The sequence below is a fragment of the Scatophagus argus genome, chromosome 3 (genome assembly GCF_020382885.2).
Source record: "Scatophagus argus isolate fScaArg1 chromosome 3, fScaArg1.pri, whole genome shotgun sequence".
NCBI classification, from domain to species: Eukaryota; Metazoa; Chordata; class Actinopteri; family Scatophagidae; genus Scatophagus; species Scatophagus argus.
This window is the reverse complement of record NC_058495.1, coordinates 11,681,860-11,697,576: the sequence shown is the minus strand read 5'-3', so window position 1 is coordinate 11,697,576 and position 15,717 is coordinate 11,681,860. Positions and strand designations below refer to the sequence as shown.

Sequence of the window (15,717 nt, the reverse complement as noted above, 5' to 3'; positions counted from 1 at the left end):
ACTCTGCAGCACCAGGAACCATAAAATGGCACAATGTTATCTTGCTTTCAACATATTTAGATGTCTATAAATTACTTTATCTCGTCTTTTTGCATTTTGGTTTGTGTGTGTGCATGTGTGTGCGTGGGAGATGTCTTTTCGCCTGCCTATAAATTAAGTTTTATACAGTTGTCACTCCTCTTATTGTTATTTCTCCCTTCACACTGACAGGTAGCATCAGTGCTATTGCAACCAAGCAGCTGTTATTTTCTACACACTGAATCTGTTTACTGATTTGTTTGTACCCCTAAATGGTGTTTACATAGCTGGTCACAATTTGTCACAGCTTTTCTATGTCGTGTCTATCCCTCTAATCTGTGTGGGAGAGCCACATACTCCCTCAAATAGTCACCACGGACACAACATTCACATTTCATCACATCATCTGTCTACAGTGATTGATTGATCTGTGTATAATATTAATGATCAGTTTTACAAGATATAGACATAATATTATGTGAACAGTATATGACAAGTAGGTCATAGATAAATGTATGGAAATATAAATTAATTGTTGTTGATGTGCACACATATTAAGAGGGTATTAGCCACAGTCACTTCAGCCGTTATGAAATGGCATTTTCTACTTATATAATCATGTGTTAACTAGGCTCAGTCTTAGTCACCGAGTGGAATCACAGGCCACACAGGAGTTAGGACCCAGAGAGTCAAAGCTCGTCTGCAAAAAAAAATGTCAAACATACGCAGAAAACGTGCACATGCAGGTGGCACGTTACTGGTGCTGATTTCTTCTTTTAATGTTTAATGTTGATGCTCTTCACTTTTATACGTTAGAGAATTTAACTGGCAGACTCATCTAAAGTCACTTACCTCGGGTTATAGCTCAAGAGCACCTCACTGTTACAGGCTGTCCCTTGTGGGATTAATGATTATAATTATTCTCTGTTATCAGAAAATACAAAATTATTATTGCTGGCCAATCATATGTAATTCTTGAACTGTCTTCCCTAGAAACAGCTGAGAAAACATAAACATATCTCTTGCTAACATTAAATGTTTACTTACAATGATATTCTATGATCTAGTAACCAGAATTTTTATTTGCACATTTAAAGCCATAAGCAACAATACATTTTGAGCAAAATGTGATGTCTTTTGAGTTCAATAAATAAAATTCACATATATTCCTGCAGCATTTAAATACAATATGACAACACTGAATTACTCATACAAAGAGTATTGTTGGAATATAATGATATCTGATATAAGAACAAGTGCTCTTGAGTATTTACCTGTAGGTCTGTCTTCTGATGACACTCTCATGACTTACTGATCAACGAGAGATTAGTATTACCTTTTAATGAAATAGATGTATTGATTGTAGATAAACAGTCACTTTGCTTTAGCAATTTAGTTTAGTAGAAATAAAGTGTAACTTTATTGCTACTAGTTTTACCACAATAACAACAATGTGAGAAACTGTGTCCATTAGCTTTCACTAACAGCATTGTTTTTGGGTGTAATCTCACATAAAAGGAAAAGGGATATGTTAAGTTTAGCATTTACCGCATACAAATACAGTTTAAAAACATATTGCAGACAGTCATTAAGCACTGCTGTAGCACAACAGTGAGGTATATCTAACTGAACTCTTCTGGGATCTGTCCTGGTATCCTGAAGCCGGTCTGCCCAGTTTGATCAAGAGTGCTTCTAGGACTGGATGTAGTGAAGCTTGCACGTGTCTCTATCGTGGCACTGGTCCTATGGAGGAACTGCAGGAAGTTCTCGTGGCCTGAGCCCTCATGGCTTGATATGGCCAACTCAACTGGGCGGGCTGAGTAGCAGCGCCGCAGCTTACAAAGTTCTTCTCTGATCAGCCGGTTAAGAAGTCCATAAAAAAATGGGTTAATAGCAAAGGAGGAATATGCCAGCCAGGTGACTGCTTCCTCCAGATGAACAGATATCCCGAGTGTTGCATCCAGCGTCATATGGAGGTGGAAGGCAAAGTAAGGCAGCCAGCAGATCAGAAACTGGCCAACAATAACCACCAGAGTGAGAGCAGCTTTACCTCCGCCGAAAGGCCGGTCGCGCATTGTCCTGCGTGGGGCGTTGCGAGTTGTGATGATGGTAGTCTGGCTGTTAATTGAGTCCGAGCGATGTTTCACTTGACTGGTTGTCCACAGCGGCAGAGGTCCGTGCTGGCGGGCAGCCACACGGGCTACCTTATACACATTACAGTATACAGCAAAAATCACAACAGCAGGCAAGCAGAAACAGATGACACTAAAGAGTATAGAGAAAACTCGTCTGTAGTCCCTGTTGGTCCAATACAGAAAGCACTGTGCAGCGTGGATGGAGCTCTGGCTGCTGTAGGATGGCCAACCAAACAGAGTGGACAATCCCAGCACTGCAGAGGCCACCCACACCATCACTATCACTGCTGCAGTCAGCTTCAGTGTCATCTTGACCTCATAGCGCATGGGATGGACGATGTAGTAGTAACGTTCCACACTGATGGCCGTGATGGTGAAGATAGAGGCAGCTATGAGGATTACTTTAAGGAAGACATAGATCTGGCACTCTAGTGCAGTCAGTTTCACATCAGCAAAGTATGAAGAGCTGGACACAATCCCAAGAGGCATGAGCAAGATGGCACAAAGCAGGTCCACTGCACACAGATGGCACACAAAGGCAAATTTCCTGAGATGAGGTGCTTTTATGACAACAACTAGCACAGCAGTGTTGGCCAGAAGTGCCAGAACATTCAGGGTCACCATGAAAAATATCCCTGTTAGGTCCTTGAAGGTCTGGAGGCTGGGGTGGATGCCAAGCTGTCTGCTGGGAGCTGAGGGCATCGGAGCACAAATGGTGACACTGTCATTGTACTCAGGGGTCAGAAATGAACTGTTTTCCTCCATGATTCATAGTAAATGTTTCAACATACACAGTGCAGACTCCGCCATTGTTTAGTAACAAGGCCGGAGGATCCTTCAGGCATCAAATCAAATACGCTTCGCTCCTGTGTTGGAGAAAATAAAGTTTATTAATAGAGTTTAACAATATTTAACATTTATGGCTATATTAGACTATATTAGATTTTTAAGCTCACAATGCAAACTTGCAACTTGTTCTTCAGCCACTGCCACAACAGTATCACATAATCACCATTTGTGATACCATAGCAAACAGATGCATATTTAAACATCCAGCAGATACAGAGAAACATTGGCATTCACTGGCATTCATGTTTGTGTCTACCTGCCTAATGAAAGTCCAATATTCACCCTGGCAAACAAGCACATTCAGTAGGAAGCTACTCAAGGAAATTAGCATTGCATGACTTTAATGTTTAGCCAGTCTAATCAGGTTTAAAAGGAATGGTCAAAACTGAAGCAGGTATAACTGAGATATCTTGTCTTTTAGTCCCTTGCGTCGGCCATGCTGCAAAAATCTTGGATCCTATATTTACCATATCATTTTTCCATATTAATTATACTATATCATTCATATCTGTGAATATATATATCATATTAATAATATTATCCCAGCATCATCTCTTTTTCTGACTGGTAAATGTCTCCATCTTTAAAACCTCATGTGTGTGGTTTTGGGTTTTTTTGATTTGTTTTGTTTTTTTTTCTGGCTTGTTTTCTAGGCTGAGCAGAACTAATCATGATCATCAAGTAAACTGATCTTTAAGAAATCTATTAAACTGATATGCAGTCACATGCCGTACTAAATTCTCATGTCATTCATCATTATATAATCCACAGTAACTGACTGATATCAAATGTGTAATTGTAAACTTTCAGAAATCCTCACTGCACCTTTGTAAATCTTGAGAGAATACATATGTTTACACTTTAAAGGTATGGCAAAGTCAATCAATAAATATTTTGATAATATTTAAGAAGGGATGCACCCTCTTTCTTGTAGTGAGGGAGAGACATGATCAATGGGAATAATTCATGGAGGACACCCTGTCTCTCCTCCATCCGTCTCCATCCTTTTGAAATGAAACATAATGAGTGTGCTTGTTTTAGCCCAGCTGCGGGCTGCATTGATTAATATGTGTTCAGTGTCACCCTGCGCCCCACCATCAAAGAGGAAACCTCTTACCAGGACAGTTCTGACTCCCTGATCCTGTGGTGTTTATGTTACGTGTGTGACGTGCAGCAAATATCAACTGGGTTTAAAAATATCTTCTTCACATTTGTGCTTTTACAGTTTTTATCCTCTCTATTGTCTTCAGTGTGCCTCCCCCATACACATACCCACCATCTTGTGCTGATCATAAGCAGGTTTTAAATGTATGACTGTGGAGGATGCTGTGTCCTAAATACATGTGCTTGCTTACTGCCAGGATCCACTGATGCTCTCCCCTGCTGTAATCTTCTCTGGTGGAGAGCTATTGGCAGTTTGCAGTGAGATTTATCCCTGGGAAGGACTAGTACATGTACATTCTCATGCATATTATGTAAGGCTGTCCTCATTTTTCATCATGTTCCACTTGCTGCACTGCATATGCTGCATCCTTTAAGTCCGCATTTTACTTCTGAAGAGGATGATCATTTTCAGCCACCAGTCATTTCCTGTTTAATTAGGTCTCTTTGTGAATCTTTTGTGATTATTAATTCAACAGAGAACTGTGTGGTGGATTTTGCCTCTGCTGTAGTTCTTTTCTGTAGCTACTTTTTGAGATGAAGAAATCATCATTAGCAAATAACTTTTCTATATTATGATGACTATGAGAAAATTATACAAGTCTTTTAATCCCCCACAAAGAGAGAGTAGAGAGTATTTTACCATGTACAAGGAAGCCCCATAATCCCAGCTTTTGTGCTAACCTTCTTAGTTATAGTAATAATCAGTTTTAATGTAATTAAGTCGATATTTTCCAAAGGACTACTATTGATTTTATACCAAACTAATATTTAAATATCTGAAAGATTTGGTGACTGAATTGGCTATCATGATTGTAAGTAAATATAATTTAAAATAAACATACAACATTGAAGATAACATTAGGATAGAACTAGGAATTAAGAAATAAGGTGTTAAAACATTAAGGAATAAAAGATAAAAATCATAATGGACAAATTTCATTGCATTTCATTTGTATATGGCAAAATTTTCGATACTGTAACAGTGAAATCCAATTAGAGGATAAATCAGATTCCATCTAAGATATCGGAGTAAAATGACAGTTAGTAACAGGCTCTAAAATGAGTAACCACGTGAAGGGTGGAGTAGTCACTACACTTTTTTATCTGGTTTATTTATTATCGGTAATGCTGTAAGTTCGTATTCAAAATCAGCAGAAGTCTTACATGTTTGCTAGATATCACGGGTTTATAACACCAGTTTATAAAATGTCGTGTCTTGTATTAACCTAACAGGTTTTCTTTTCACAGCTTTTATAAGTAGTGAAAATAAGGCGCAACTTTCAGTTGGTGCAGGTTTAATAGAACTGCTCCTGTCTTGCTGATAATATAACATACTGAAGTATGATTTGTAAAATTTGCCTTAAATTTTGTTGACAGACATCATTTCTATATTCTCAACTATATAACTATATTAACACAAACCTCAGTATGATGCTCTAACTAATCTTGTTTATTTAACTGTCAGTCTCAGACATTTAACAAGAGAGAGAAGATGGAGGAATAAGTAGGAAATGAATCAGAACTAAACCTGTCAGGAAAGTACAGTGATAACATTACACAGACAAAAACACTTAAAAGTCTAGTTATTTTTCTTCAATTATCAGATGCATAAAATATATTGTAAGCGTTAATATTCCTCTGTAGCCCCACTGATTATCAAAGCAAGGTGAATCTTATAACACCATAACTACTTACCTAAACGAAAACCTACAGAACAACGCTTACATATGGAACATTGCCTGCAGCTCTTCCAAAAAGTTTCCTCTGAGTCCTCTAAACTTGAGTACATCCAAATCATGGTGACGACTCCTCTTTGAATCCTTTAAAAGCATCAAACTCAGCATTGAGGAGGTGATTTCAGAAGTTTAAGAGCGCTGGTCCACCTGACAGAGATCTATCATGAACTATGCAAAAACTGTGCTAAAGCATGGAAACAGGACCCCCGGGGAGAGCTGACACTACCAAAGAGAGAGAGAGAGAGAGAGGGGTGATGTGTTGTGAGTCCACTGAGACAGCACAGCTGGCTGGACTGCGAGAAGGGGGAGGAGCCAGCAATCGCTGGTTGTTCTAAACACATCTTTCAACACGAGATGACTCAATCAAACGACCCCAAGCTGACATTAACCAAGTCCTTCACACACATTCTTTCATCATTCAGTGTGTGGCAGTGACTGTCACACACTGTCCGCTATGCTTCTGTATTAACACACACTCCTCTGTTCACTCCAGAACTTCTGAGAGAATAAACAGACACTGAAATGTTGGTTGGACTCGTTCAGTGAACATTCACACACACTGTTTTCTTCTCTAGATGGAGTTCATCTCATTTCCGGAGGACATCAAGTGATAGAAACATTCATTTCACAACAGCTGTACTCTTTTGGTGGTTGAACGTTACTCGGAGAAGAGCATGAAACAGGGTTCAGTGCTGACATCTGTTGGTTGTTGGGAAAACTAAAATGTAATCCCATGAGAGTATATTGTACTTTCACTGCGGCTGATGGAAGAAAAGGCAAGTTAAGATAACAGAAAGATATCAGTTTGAAAAGTTTATTGGTCATTAACGTGGCTAATCTCAACAGAGAGGTGATGAAAGAGATGTTGTGGAAGCAGGAAGATTATCACTCACAGCATATTTTACAACTTTTGTAAAAAGTTTTACAAATAACACTATTCTATTACCATTAGCACAGTATCAATTGGTGTAATGCACATTCTGTCATGAACAACAGGGAACAAATGACGTCCCTGTTACAAAGTTTAAACAGTTTCACTGTTTGAGAAAGGCCGACTTCACAGATCTGACACAGCCGCTTGCTATCTGAAATTAAATAAGAACACTTGGTTGTTTTTACCACTGACAATTACACATGTGACATTTTATAGTGCCGACCAATGTCTTCATTGGTTCAATACATTATAGACAACAGCTGTCACAGTAAAAAAAAAACAAGTAAGATTTCTAAGAAGTGTTAAAAAATAACTAATATCAAGCACTAGATTTCAATATGGAACAAACTAGATGCTGATTAAAAACGGAACCTGTCACACATTTATATCAGATATGGAAAACTGGTGACCAACAGATGAAGGCAGACTCAAAAGGCTACAACTGAGAATCATTTCTCATTGCTCCATTTTCAGGCAGGAGAGAAGCATCTTGGCAAAAGCTTTGATCGTTGACAGCTTTGTTTTCAACTTTCCCCAGACCCAGTCTCTTTTTCAATAGTTTGTCCTCATTGTTCAGCTTTGTGCGGATTGCGGTTTTGATTTGGCTGCGATCTACACCGAACTTGACTGCCACATGATCTGAAGGGAGAAACAGCAAAACTTTTAATCTCCACATTGCATTGTCAAATGCGTAAACAAAGAGCATATACAAAAATAGGTCTGGAGGCTTAAAATCCAATGACATTATCTTACCGATTATACCTCTCAGGATATCAGGAGGGAGTTGAGGCTTTGGACAATCTTCTCCAGTAAATGTGTTCCTCCGACCCTGCAGAGAGTGTGTGGCCAATGTTTCTCTGTCAAAAAGGATCATCAGCAGTGCTGACGTGTATTTCTTGTAGTCTGCAATCTCTGCGATGCGCTCATAAAGATTTTTCGGTACTCGAAGATTCTCAGCCAGATATAAGAAGTTGTGATTATCCTGAGAGCATTAAAGAAAACAACGTTAGTACAAACACGTTTAGGTGCATTAATGGCTGAATTTGACACCACACACAAACTGCTTACTATTGGTGAACATGAGCATAAAGATGATCAAATTGTTAAAGAGGAGTGCTGATATAAAACTGCAGTTCTCATACAGTAACAAAATGTAAATGAACTGGGTAATCTTGCCAAAATTGTGCTGTTGTTCTGACCTCTGCTATATTATGAACAGCTCCCATCTCTGCCTCAGCCTCATTCAGGAAAGAGACAGTTTCATCCTGAGAGGTCTGTGGTGCGACTGCTGCCTCGCCACCTTGCAGAACGTGATCCAGAGTGACTCGTAGCTCATGTGCTGTGTGCCTCATCTGCATCATGAGCGTGTTCATCTCTGTAGAAAGTGTCAAATCACTTCAGACATGCTGAAACAGAGCAGGTCTGTTCACGGAGTAATTTCAACTATTATATAATAGCATGTTTACACCATAGGTTCAGGGCCTCAGTCTGGATTTTAGTCGAACCCTTCCCACCTAAAAAACTGATCAGCGAAGAACTGGAAATTATAAAATATTTTACATTTTATTTTTTAATTTAAATGTTCAGCAATATTTATTTTTATGTATAACTGTCATTTCAGGCCTTTTCTTCCACTTATTGATATATATATATGTAAAAAAAAAAAAAAAACAATAAAACAATTTATTTAGCTTTTTTTAATAGTTATGTAATTTTCTAAAAATGTCTCTGTAACCACTATACATTTTGTTTGCAAATGATTATATTATAATCATTATGCTATTATAGTCAAAGATTGTTTTGGTCTAAAACATATCAGAATGAACCTTAAAAACAGACATTTGTAAAATGTGTTTAATTATTGCCTTTAAATTTCTTTTTGTGTCATTAAACTTGGCCAGATCTGCACAAATAAACCTTCTATAGCTACGGTCCTGTACTGGCTATGATTACAGTGAGTCACATACAGTAATTCGATTGTGTGATATATATTTTTTTTTTGCCCATTAATTTATATATTACTCATCTTTTTCCACCCACCTTTCAGTTCTCTCAACTCTCTCTCTGCCAAAATCCTACATCTGCGTTCGTATTTGAGTTGTGCCTGCAGTTGCTCTATCTTCATGAGGAGACTGATGGTGTCTGTTCTGATACCTGGACTTGAAACATTTTCTTCGTCAAATTCAATGGTGTCATGCTGCCAAATGAGAGAACCATATCATAAGAGCAATTTCTACATATAATAAGATAAACAGTAGTTGTTTTTATGCACAGTCAAATAAAAATCTCTCACCTCATTGCTGGGAAAAGGTGAGTAGCTGGACTCCTCGGGCAACCTATACTTCTCATCCACTGGATTACAGCCAAACTCCTGTGCATCAGTGCCAATTTTTATCATCTTTACTGGTGGTTGTGTCGGAGTCGCTCCTGCGTCTCTCTTGGGGGGCATGGATCAAAAAATAAAAGAAAATCTGGGGAGAGGGAAGATTTGATCAGTGGATGTATCAAGTATTGATTTTCTGCACAAGATGAGGTGAAACTTTGAGTCAACTTTTATCAGCCGCTCATAAAGACATTTGTTCATTTTATCCATGCGAGACAATAATGAAAAGTTAGTTCGCGTTGCACTCCCTCCCCCTGCCTCCTCAACCCCTCCTACTAACCTCCAGATTGCCTCCAGCTGGGACCACTGAGTCATGCAAACTGTCTTTCAGGACATGATCAAAAACATGTGATATTTAAAGTTAGATGGTTCAGAGGAGGCTCACCTGGCCGTTCAGCTCGACTTCGGGGATAAACAGTAACCACACTCACTGTGGACAGAGACAGCGCAGTAAATGGAAATACTGCGTAGTAGAGGAAGTAGTAGTACTACTGCAGTAGTACAGTTCATAGATCCTGATACAATTACGGCTCATTTTTGGCAGCCGCGCAAAACGTTTCCGGTTAAATATGTTTGAAATACTACTCCTATATTTATCTTTTACTATGTATGGTTCACGTGTGTATAAGAGTATGGTGTTGTGAAATTTATATTTTTACAATTATGTGCGGAACAAAGCTACGGAAACCTATTCCCCGAGGGAAGTATTTTCCCTAGTACAATTTCCTGCTTATCGAAATTCCTAAATTAACCAATTGCGATCGAGAGTTTTAACAAAAGGCGGGATAGTTAGAAGATATTGCGAAGATAAGCCAATCAGCGTGTGTCTTCAAAGCTAACTTCAGCTCCCTAGTTTGGTTGCAGTGCACCCATGTGGGTTCAGTGTTGAGTTGCCACTTGGAAAGTGAAGTTAACTGTATCTACAGTTGTCGTGTATTTTGAAACGCTGCTTGTCGCGTTTCACTATGTCTTCGTCTTTCTTTATAAAGACAAAACAAAACCCCAAATTAGTCAAAAAGGGGAAAAATACAGATGTGCCAAAACGAAAGGTGAGTGAGCTGGATTGTTAGCAAGTAAGCTAAATTACAGTAACGGTAGCTACACAGCAGCAAGCCTTTTACACTCTTTCAGGCACAAATACTAAGTTATTATATGTGATTGCAAGCGCTTTATTCTTTTCTTGCTGCAGGCTGATAAGGATTCAGGCGGAAAGAGCAAAGTACGAGCGAAGAAACCCAGCTCCAAATACAACGAGGAGATTTCCAGCGACTCTGAGGCGGAGAGGTTCATTTCTGATGTTGTCAGCTGGGGTTATACTTTCATTTATAGATTATATGTTCCCAATTTTAAAATTGTCCCTTTATTGTGATTTGTGTTTTCCTCTTGTACAGTCATGAAGTGCCCAAGAAAAGACAGACAAATGAAGAGTATGAGTATGACGAAACGCCGCAGGAGAAAAAGCTCAGATTAGCCAAACTTTACCTTGACCAGCTAAGGGAGGAAGGTAAGTACGACAAGTATGACGTGTACTTGTGTGTATGTATGTAGTTATTTATGTATTGTGTGAATTGATCTTGTCAGAGGAAAAGAAGGTAGAAGAAGACTCCTTTGAGACTGACCTCATCGCTGGAAGACTTCAGGAAGAAGTGGTAAGAGTGTCTTCTGTATTAAAGGGTGTAATTGACGCTAATATTACACTGTCATGTTTTATAATCCAGCTTCTGTCCACCATCACCTCTTTCCTCCCTTTGATCATTAAGTCACTCTAAACATTGTCATTATACTGAACAGCCACCAGATAATCCAGATAAAAATGCTCATCTCGGTCTCATTTATTTATTGGCGTTTGCAGGAGCATGTTTTATGTGGACTTTATTCCACCCTCTGCTTTAAAAGACATAGCTCCCACATCATGTCCCCTTCAATAGCCTGTTTTGCAAGATAGTTATGGACCTTATGGCTTGACTTTGAATAGCATTGATAGCATAAAATAAAACTGAGTTTATCATCGAATCATAAAATTTTGGAAAAGTTGAAACAGAGTTTATTGAAGTGGTTTTATTACTTTCATTATTTTGTTTTTTGTTTTTGTTTTTTAGTCAGTAAAAAGGTATTGACAAGGACATCCTGTATTCACAGCTGTCAGTGGCTGTATTAACCTTGTGTGTTATTAACCTTGCTGTGTTATTACCCCCCCAACAGCTTGAACAAAAAGGAAAGCTTCAGCGACTCATTGCCAAAGATGTAAGTATAAGACTTTTCATTCCTCCAGTCCCTGCTCTGTGGCCAAGATTCTAGGGAAAAAGGCTGTTAATGAACAGACTGACTTAATTTTCATTCCATCTTTTAGCTCAGACCACCAGATGCTGCAGAGATCAGAGTGTTGAGAGGACACAAACTTCCAATCACCTGCCTGGTCATCTCCTCTGATGACAAGTACATCTTTTCTGCTGCCAAAGACTGCTCCATCATTAAATGTTAGCATACATTAAGATCTTGAAAAATCTTTGTGTCAGTTAATCCAAACATCTAATTGGAGGCTCAATCAAATGAATTATGAATAACGATGAAAAATGTCAAGCTAATGATCTGCTTTCACAGTCTCCATTCAGTGTTATTCTTGTATCTTCAGGGGATGTTGAGAGTGGAAAAAAACTGCACACAGTACCCGGTGGAAGGAAAGGTACAGAGGAACGGCATGTTGGACATACTGCCCACATCCTGTGTATGGCCATATCATCGGATGGGAAATACTTGGTGAGTAGTTCTCTCTCAGCATAGCCTGCTAATGATTTTCTGTTTCCCCCGTTTCATAATGACGTCATCTTCATATCGTAACAGAAGCCTCTCAATGTCTTTTTAGGCCACTGGAGACATGAACAAACTAATCATGATCTGGGAGGCAGACACATGTAAACATCTGTATAAATTCACTGGACACAAAGGCCCTGTGTCGGTATGTTCCTCTCAGCTGACTTTTTCTTTGTCTTAGCAGAATTTATTGCAACTTGACGTCCACTTGTGAGTTACATCAAATGTTTTTCCCTCCTCAGGGTCTTTCCTTCAGGAAGGGGACTCATGATCTGTACAGCGCCTCTCACGATCGCTCAGTGAAAGTGTGGAATGTGGTTGAGAATGCGTATGTGGAAACCCTGTGAGTAACCATTCAGAAAATAACTCGCCTGTCCACGGATTGCTTGTGTGTGTTAATGTCGGACCTTAACTGTGATTGTTACTTCGCTGTAGCTTTGGGCATCAGGATGCCATCACAGGACTGGACAGCCTGAGCCGTGAGCGCTGTGTGACTGCAGGAGGAAGAGACGGTTCAGTCAGAGTGTGGAAGATAGCAGAGGAATCTCAGCTGGTGTTCCACGGCCACGAGTGAGCTTCTGTGTTTCTTCTGGTGTTCCTGTGTCTCGCTGTTTGAACTGTTTGAGTTCAGATGTGTTGATTTACTGCCAGTCATGTGAAAACACAGTGGAGCTGATTAGTTACCTTTCACGTTTTATTTTATAATAGTCATTTAGGGAAGTGTTACTTTTCAAAGGTAAGAATAACACTCTTTTTTTTTTTTTTTTTTCCTTGTTTTTTTGCCGCAGAGGATAACATGCAAAGTGATGCTCATCAGGGGCACTCAACAGTGTCTAATTTCAGACACGGATAATTTCTGTTAAACTATTAGAGCTATAGAACTGCGGCAGCGGTGGTTGCTAACTGCTAGTGGTCAAATATGCACTTAATGTGCAAAAAGATTTTGATAATTTGAAAAAAAAAATCCCTGGGACAACAGAACAATTGATTCTACCTCTAATATTCATCTGACTGACACACAGTTCCTTTGAGCACACAGAAAGACTAACGTCATCTGTTGCTTTGTCATTATTCTGTCTTCCTACAGGGGTTCAATTGATTGTGTCCAGCTCATAAACGAGGAGCATATGATAACAGGAGCCGATGATGGGTGAGACAGTTGCAGCTTTTACAGTCTTATCAGTTTTGTTCGGTGATCAGGTCACGTTAATAGATGCGCTCATGTTTCTCCTTCATGTCCTCTCCCAATTTTCCCAACAACCTCAGCTCCGTGTGTCTTTGGAGTGTCAACAAGAAGAAGCCTCTCTGCAAGGTGAAGCAGGCTCACGGTTGCCATGGTGACACAGGGCTGGAGCAGCCTCATTGGGTGGCTTCGGTCGCGGCGCTTCAGAACTCGGATACAGTCGCCTCAGGTGCCTCTGGCTGTGAGAGTCCTCCTTAACCAGCTTCTTCTCCTTTTCACAGTTGTTCTGCATGAATGTCAATGTGATCAGTGTAAACTTGGTTCTGATTGATTACTGTTAAACATGTTGAACAGTTGATGCCGTTATGTGTAGTTAGGCTGTACTTCACATATCTGTAGTGATTTAAAGTTCCTGTTCTTCCTCTGTACAGGTTCACATAATTCACAGGTGCAGCTGTGGAAGTGTGAGCAGAATTTCCGCGGGCTGCAGCCTCTATTCAGTGTGCCAGTGGTGAGCTCTTTCTTCCTCCTCCTCTCCTTTTGCATTTACAGAAGATTGTGTTTCCAGGCCAATTAAACTCAATATTTATAGCTACCACAATGACCGTCTCGCCATATCTTATTGTCTCTCTTCCTCTGCTTTCTCTCCCAGTCTGGATTTGTCAACAGTCTGAAGTTTTCGAGCTCTGGTCAGTTCTTGGTGGCAGGAGTTGGACAGGAGCACAGGTAACTGAACTGTAATGATCACGTTTCCATAGAAACTGCATGTTGGGTTCATATCCACAGCTAAATGTCAGTGCAGGTTCATGTTCAGTGAATGAAATGTCCTCTAGATGGCAGTGTTGATCCATCTCTCAGCCTCGCAGCAGCCTCTTTGCACCATAGCCACATATGTCTTGAAGGATGTGATAATACCTTGAGGGAAAAGATCAGTTAATTGAAAGAATCTTATTATATTCAATGAAAAATTTAATTTGAATTTAATGTCGCACTTTTATCTGTGGGATGTTTTTTTGCTTATGGTGTACAGTGGACAAAAACCTGTCACATGCTTGAAAATTAATTTGAATTACTCAGGTTGTTGTTGCCTTTGGCAATACATTTTAAAGACAGATTGTCTGGATTCCTCATATTTCAAATGTTCTTTATGCCAAAAAAAAAATTGAAAACTCTAAACTCCAGAGACAGTTTTTGACATCTTTAAGTTTCTGTTTCTGAATTCTGTGTAGAAAAACATGTTTCTGGAATAACAGGATAGTGCAGAAGCAGAGCAGTAAGCTGCAGTCTAGATGAAGATGAAGTTCTTGGTGTTGCAGTTGCCAATTAGTTGTGGCATGCAGAACTTGTCTATCTTCCCAGGCAGACAGGTTTTTTTCTGTGTAGCCATGCTTTATGCTACACCTATGGTGCTTGCCACACTCTGAATGTACTCATAGTGTTGTTACACGTTGTTAGAGACATTAAGGACAGTTTCACATTGGATTTGATGACCAGCCTGGGACACATCCATAGAACACTGATCCTACTTGAATTACAAATAACTATTAAATGTGGCTTTAATCTGAATCACAGATTTCTCTTTGGAGGGTTTTTTGTTTGTTTGTTTCTTCACTGCACTCTGATTACAATCAGAACTGACAGTCTGAACATAACCTGAAGGCTGAAGTGACTCCAGTCATTTTCGGAAGCGTCTGTAAGAGGACTCCCAGCAATCAGTCTTATCAGGCGAAACTGGGGGCGTCCTCCAAACTTGAGTATGAAATGCTTGATACCACATAAATATTTTAAATCAAAGGTGGCATTTACCACAGTTTCAGTGTCTGATTGATACTGATTCACTTTTTTTTCATGAGTGACTAACAGTAACAACCTTCCCATTGTTGTTAGTGGATCAGTGTGAAACCTAATCGTAATAACATAATAATCTAAAACCGGCAAAGTTTTTAATCCTCCTTCTCTTCTGTTTTGTTTTCTTTAGATTCTGTTGGTATGATGTTTGTATTGACATTAGAGATTTCTAAGTTTGTTTGTTTCTCTTTAGGCTGGGTCGATGGTGGAGAATCAAAGAGGCCAGGAATGGGATCTATGTTATTCCTCTTAAAAGAAAACCGCCTAATCCAGAGGAACCCAAGATGGCTCAGTAGTGGACTGTTAAGTTTTTTGTTGTCTTTTTCATTTTGTAAATTAAAGATTTAAAAATTGCCTATGCATTATGTTTTTTTTTAATTATTATTATTATTATTATTTTTGGCCGGGTGAGGGCGTAGAGGAAGCTTTAACAGCTCGGGTGAAAGAAGTGTAGGCAAGGTGAGAAAAGGCTTCATTGTAGGAGTCGGTACATCCTGTCCTAGCTGACCAAGAAGAGTCTCTTACCTTCTTATGATCAAAACTTGTGTTTTTGATGATTTATTCTCTTTTGAGAAGTCTTCTGAAAGTTCTTCTGTAAAACTTTCTGCTGGGAAAAGTTAACATCACTTTTTTAAATAGTCAGAGGCTGCTAAAGG

At 39.3% G+C, this 15,717-nt stretch overlaps 3 protein-coding genes across 5 annotated transcripts; 1 reads left to right on the top strand and 2 right to left on the bottom strand.

Annotated features, from left to right (window-relative positions):
- Positions 1-932: 932 nt before the first annotated feature.
- Positions 933-3,361, bottom strand: si:ch211-213o11.11 (probable G-protein coupled receptor). Its single transcript, XM_046383507.1, has 2 exons — positions 2,945-3,361; positions 933-2,845 (listed from the first exon to the last, which is right to left on the bottom strand). Exons 1-2 carry the CDS (start codon positions 2,961-2,963, stop codon positions 1,641-1,643), a joined length of 1,224 nt encoding a protein of 407 aa, XP_046239463.1. The 5' UTR covers positions 2,964-3,361; the 3' UTR covers positions 933-1,640.
- A 3,341-nt stretch (positions 3,362-6,702) lies between these two features.
- On the bottom strand, positions 6,703-9,981 carry LOC124056262. 2 transcript variants are annotated; one of them, XM_046383506.1, is made up of 6 exons: positions 9,605-9,981; positions 9,130-9,307; positions 8,877-9,033; positions 8,036-8,211; positions 7,590-7,818; positions 6,703-7,475 (listed from the first exon to the last, which is right to left on the bottom strand). In XM_046383506.1, the coding sequence occupies exons 2-6, from the start codon at positions 9,283-9,285 to the stop codon at positions 7,273-7,275; spliced, it is 921 nt and encodes a 306-aa protein (XP_046239462.1). In that variant the 5' UTR covers positions 9,286-9,307; positions 9,605-9,981; the 3' UTR covers positions 6,703-7,272. The 2 variants fall into 2 exon arrangements, with proteins under 2 accessions (XP_046239462.1, XP_046239461.1); XM_046383505.1 differs by having other exon boundaries at positions 9,500-9,627.
- rrp9 (ribosomal RNA processing 9, U3 small nucleolar RNA binding protein) lies at positions 9,934-15,415 on the top strand. Of its 2 annotated transcripts, none has more exons than XM_046383503.1 (15): positions 9,934-10,268; positions 10,409-10,503; positions 10,611-10,723; positions 10,801-10,868; positions 11,422-11,463; positions 11,570-11,696; positions 11,852-11,976; positions 12,083-12,175; positions 12,273-12,373; positions 12,466-12,600; positions 13,118-13,180; positions 13,297-13,454; positions 13,645-13,724; positions 13,866-13,939; positions 15,255-15,415. In XM_046383503.1, the coding sequence occupies exons 1-15, from the start codon at positions 10,185-10,187 to the stop codon at positions 15,355-15,357; spliced, it is 1,461 nt and encodes a 486-aa protein (XP_046239459.1). In that variant the 5' UTR covers positions 9,934-10,184; the 3' UTR covers positions 15,358-15,415. The 2 variants fall into 2 exon arrangements, with proteins under 2 accessions (XP_046239459.1, XP_046239460.1); XM_046383504.1 differs by having other exon boundaries at positions 10,004-10,268; positions 13,297-13,442.
- The last annotated feature ends 302 nt before the right edge of the window (positions 15,416-15,717 follow it).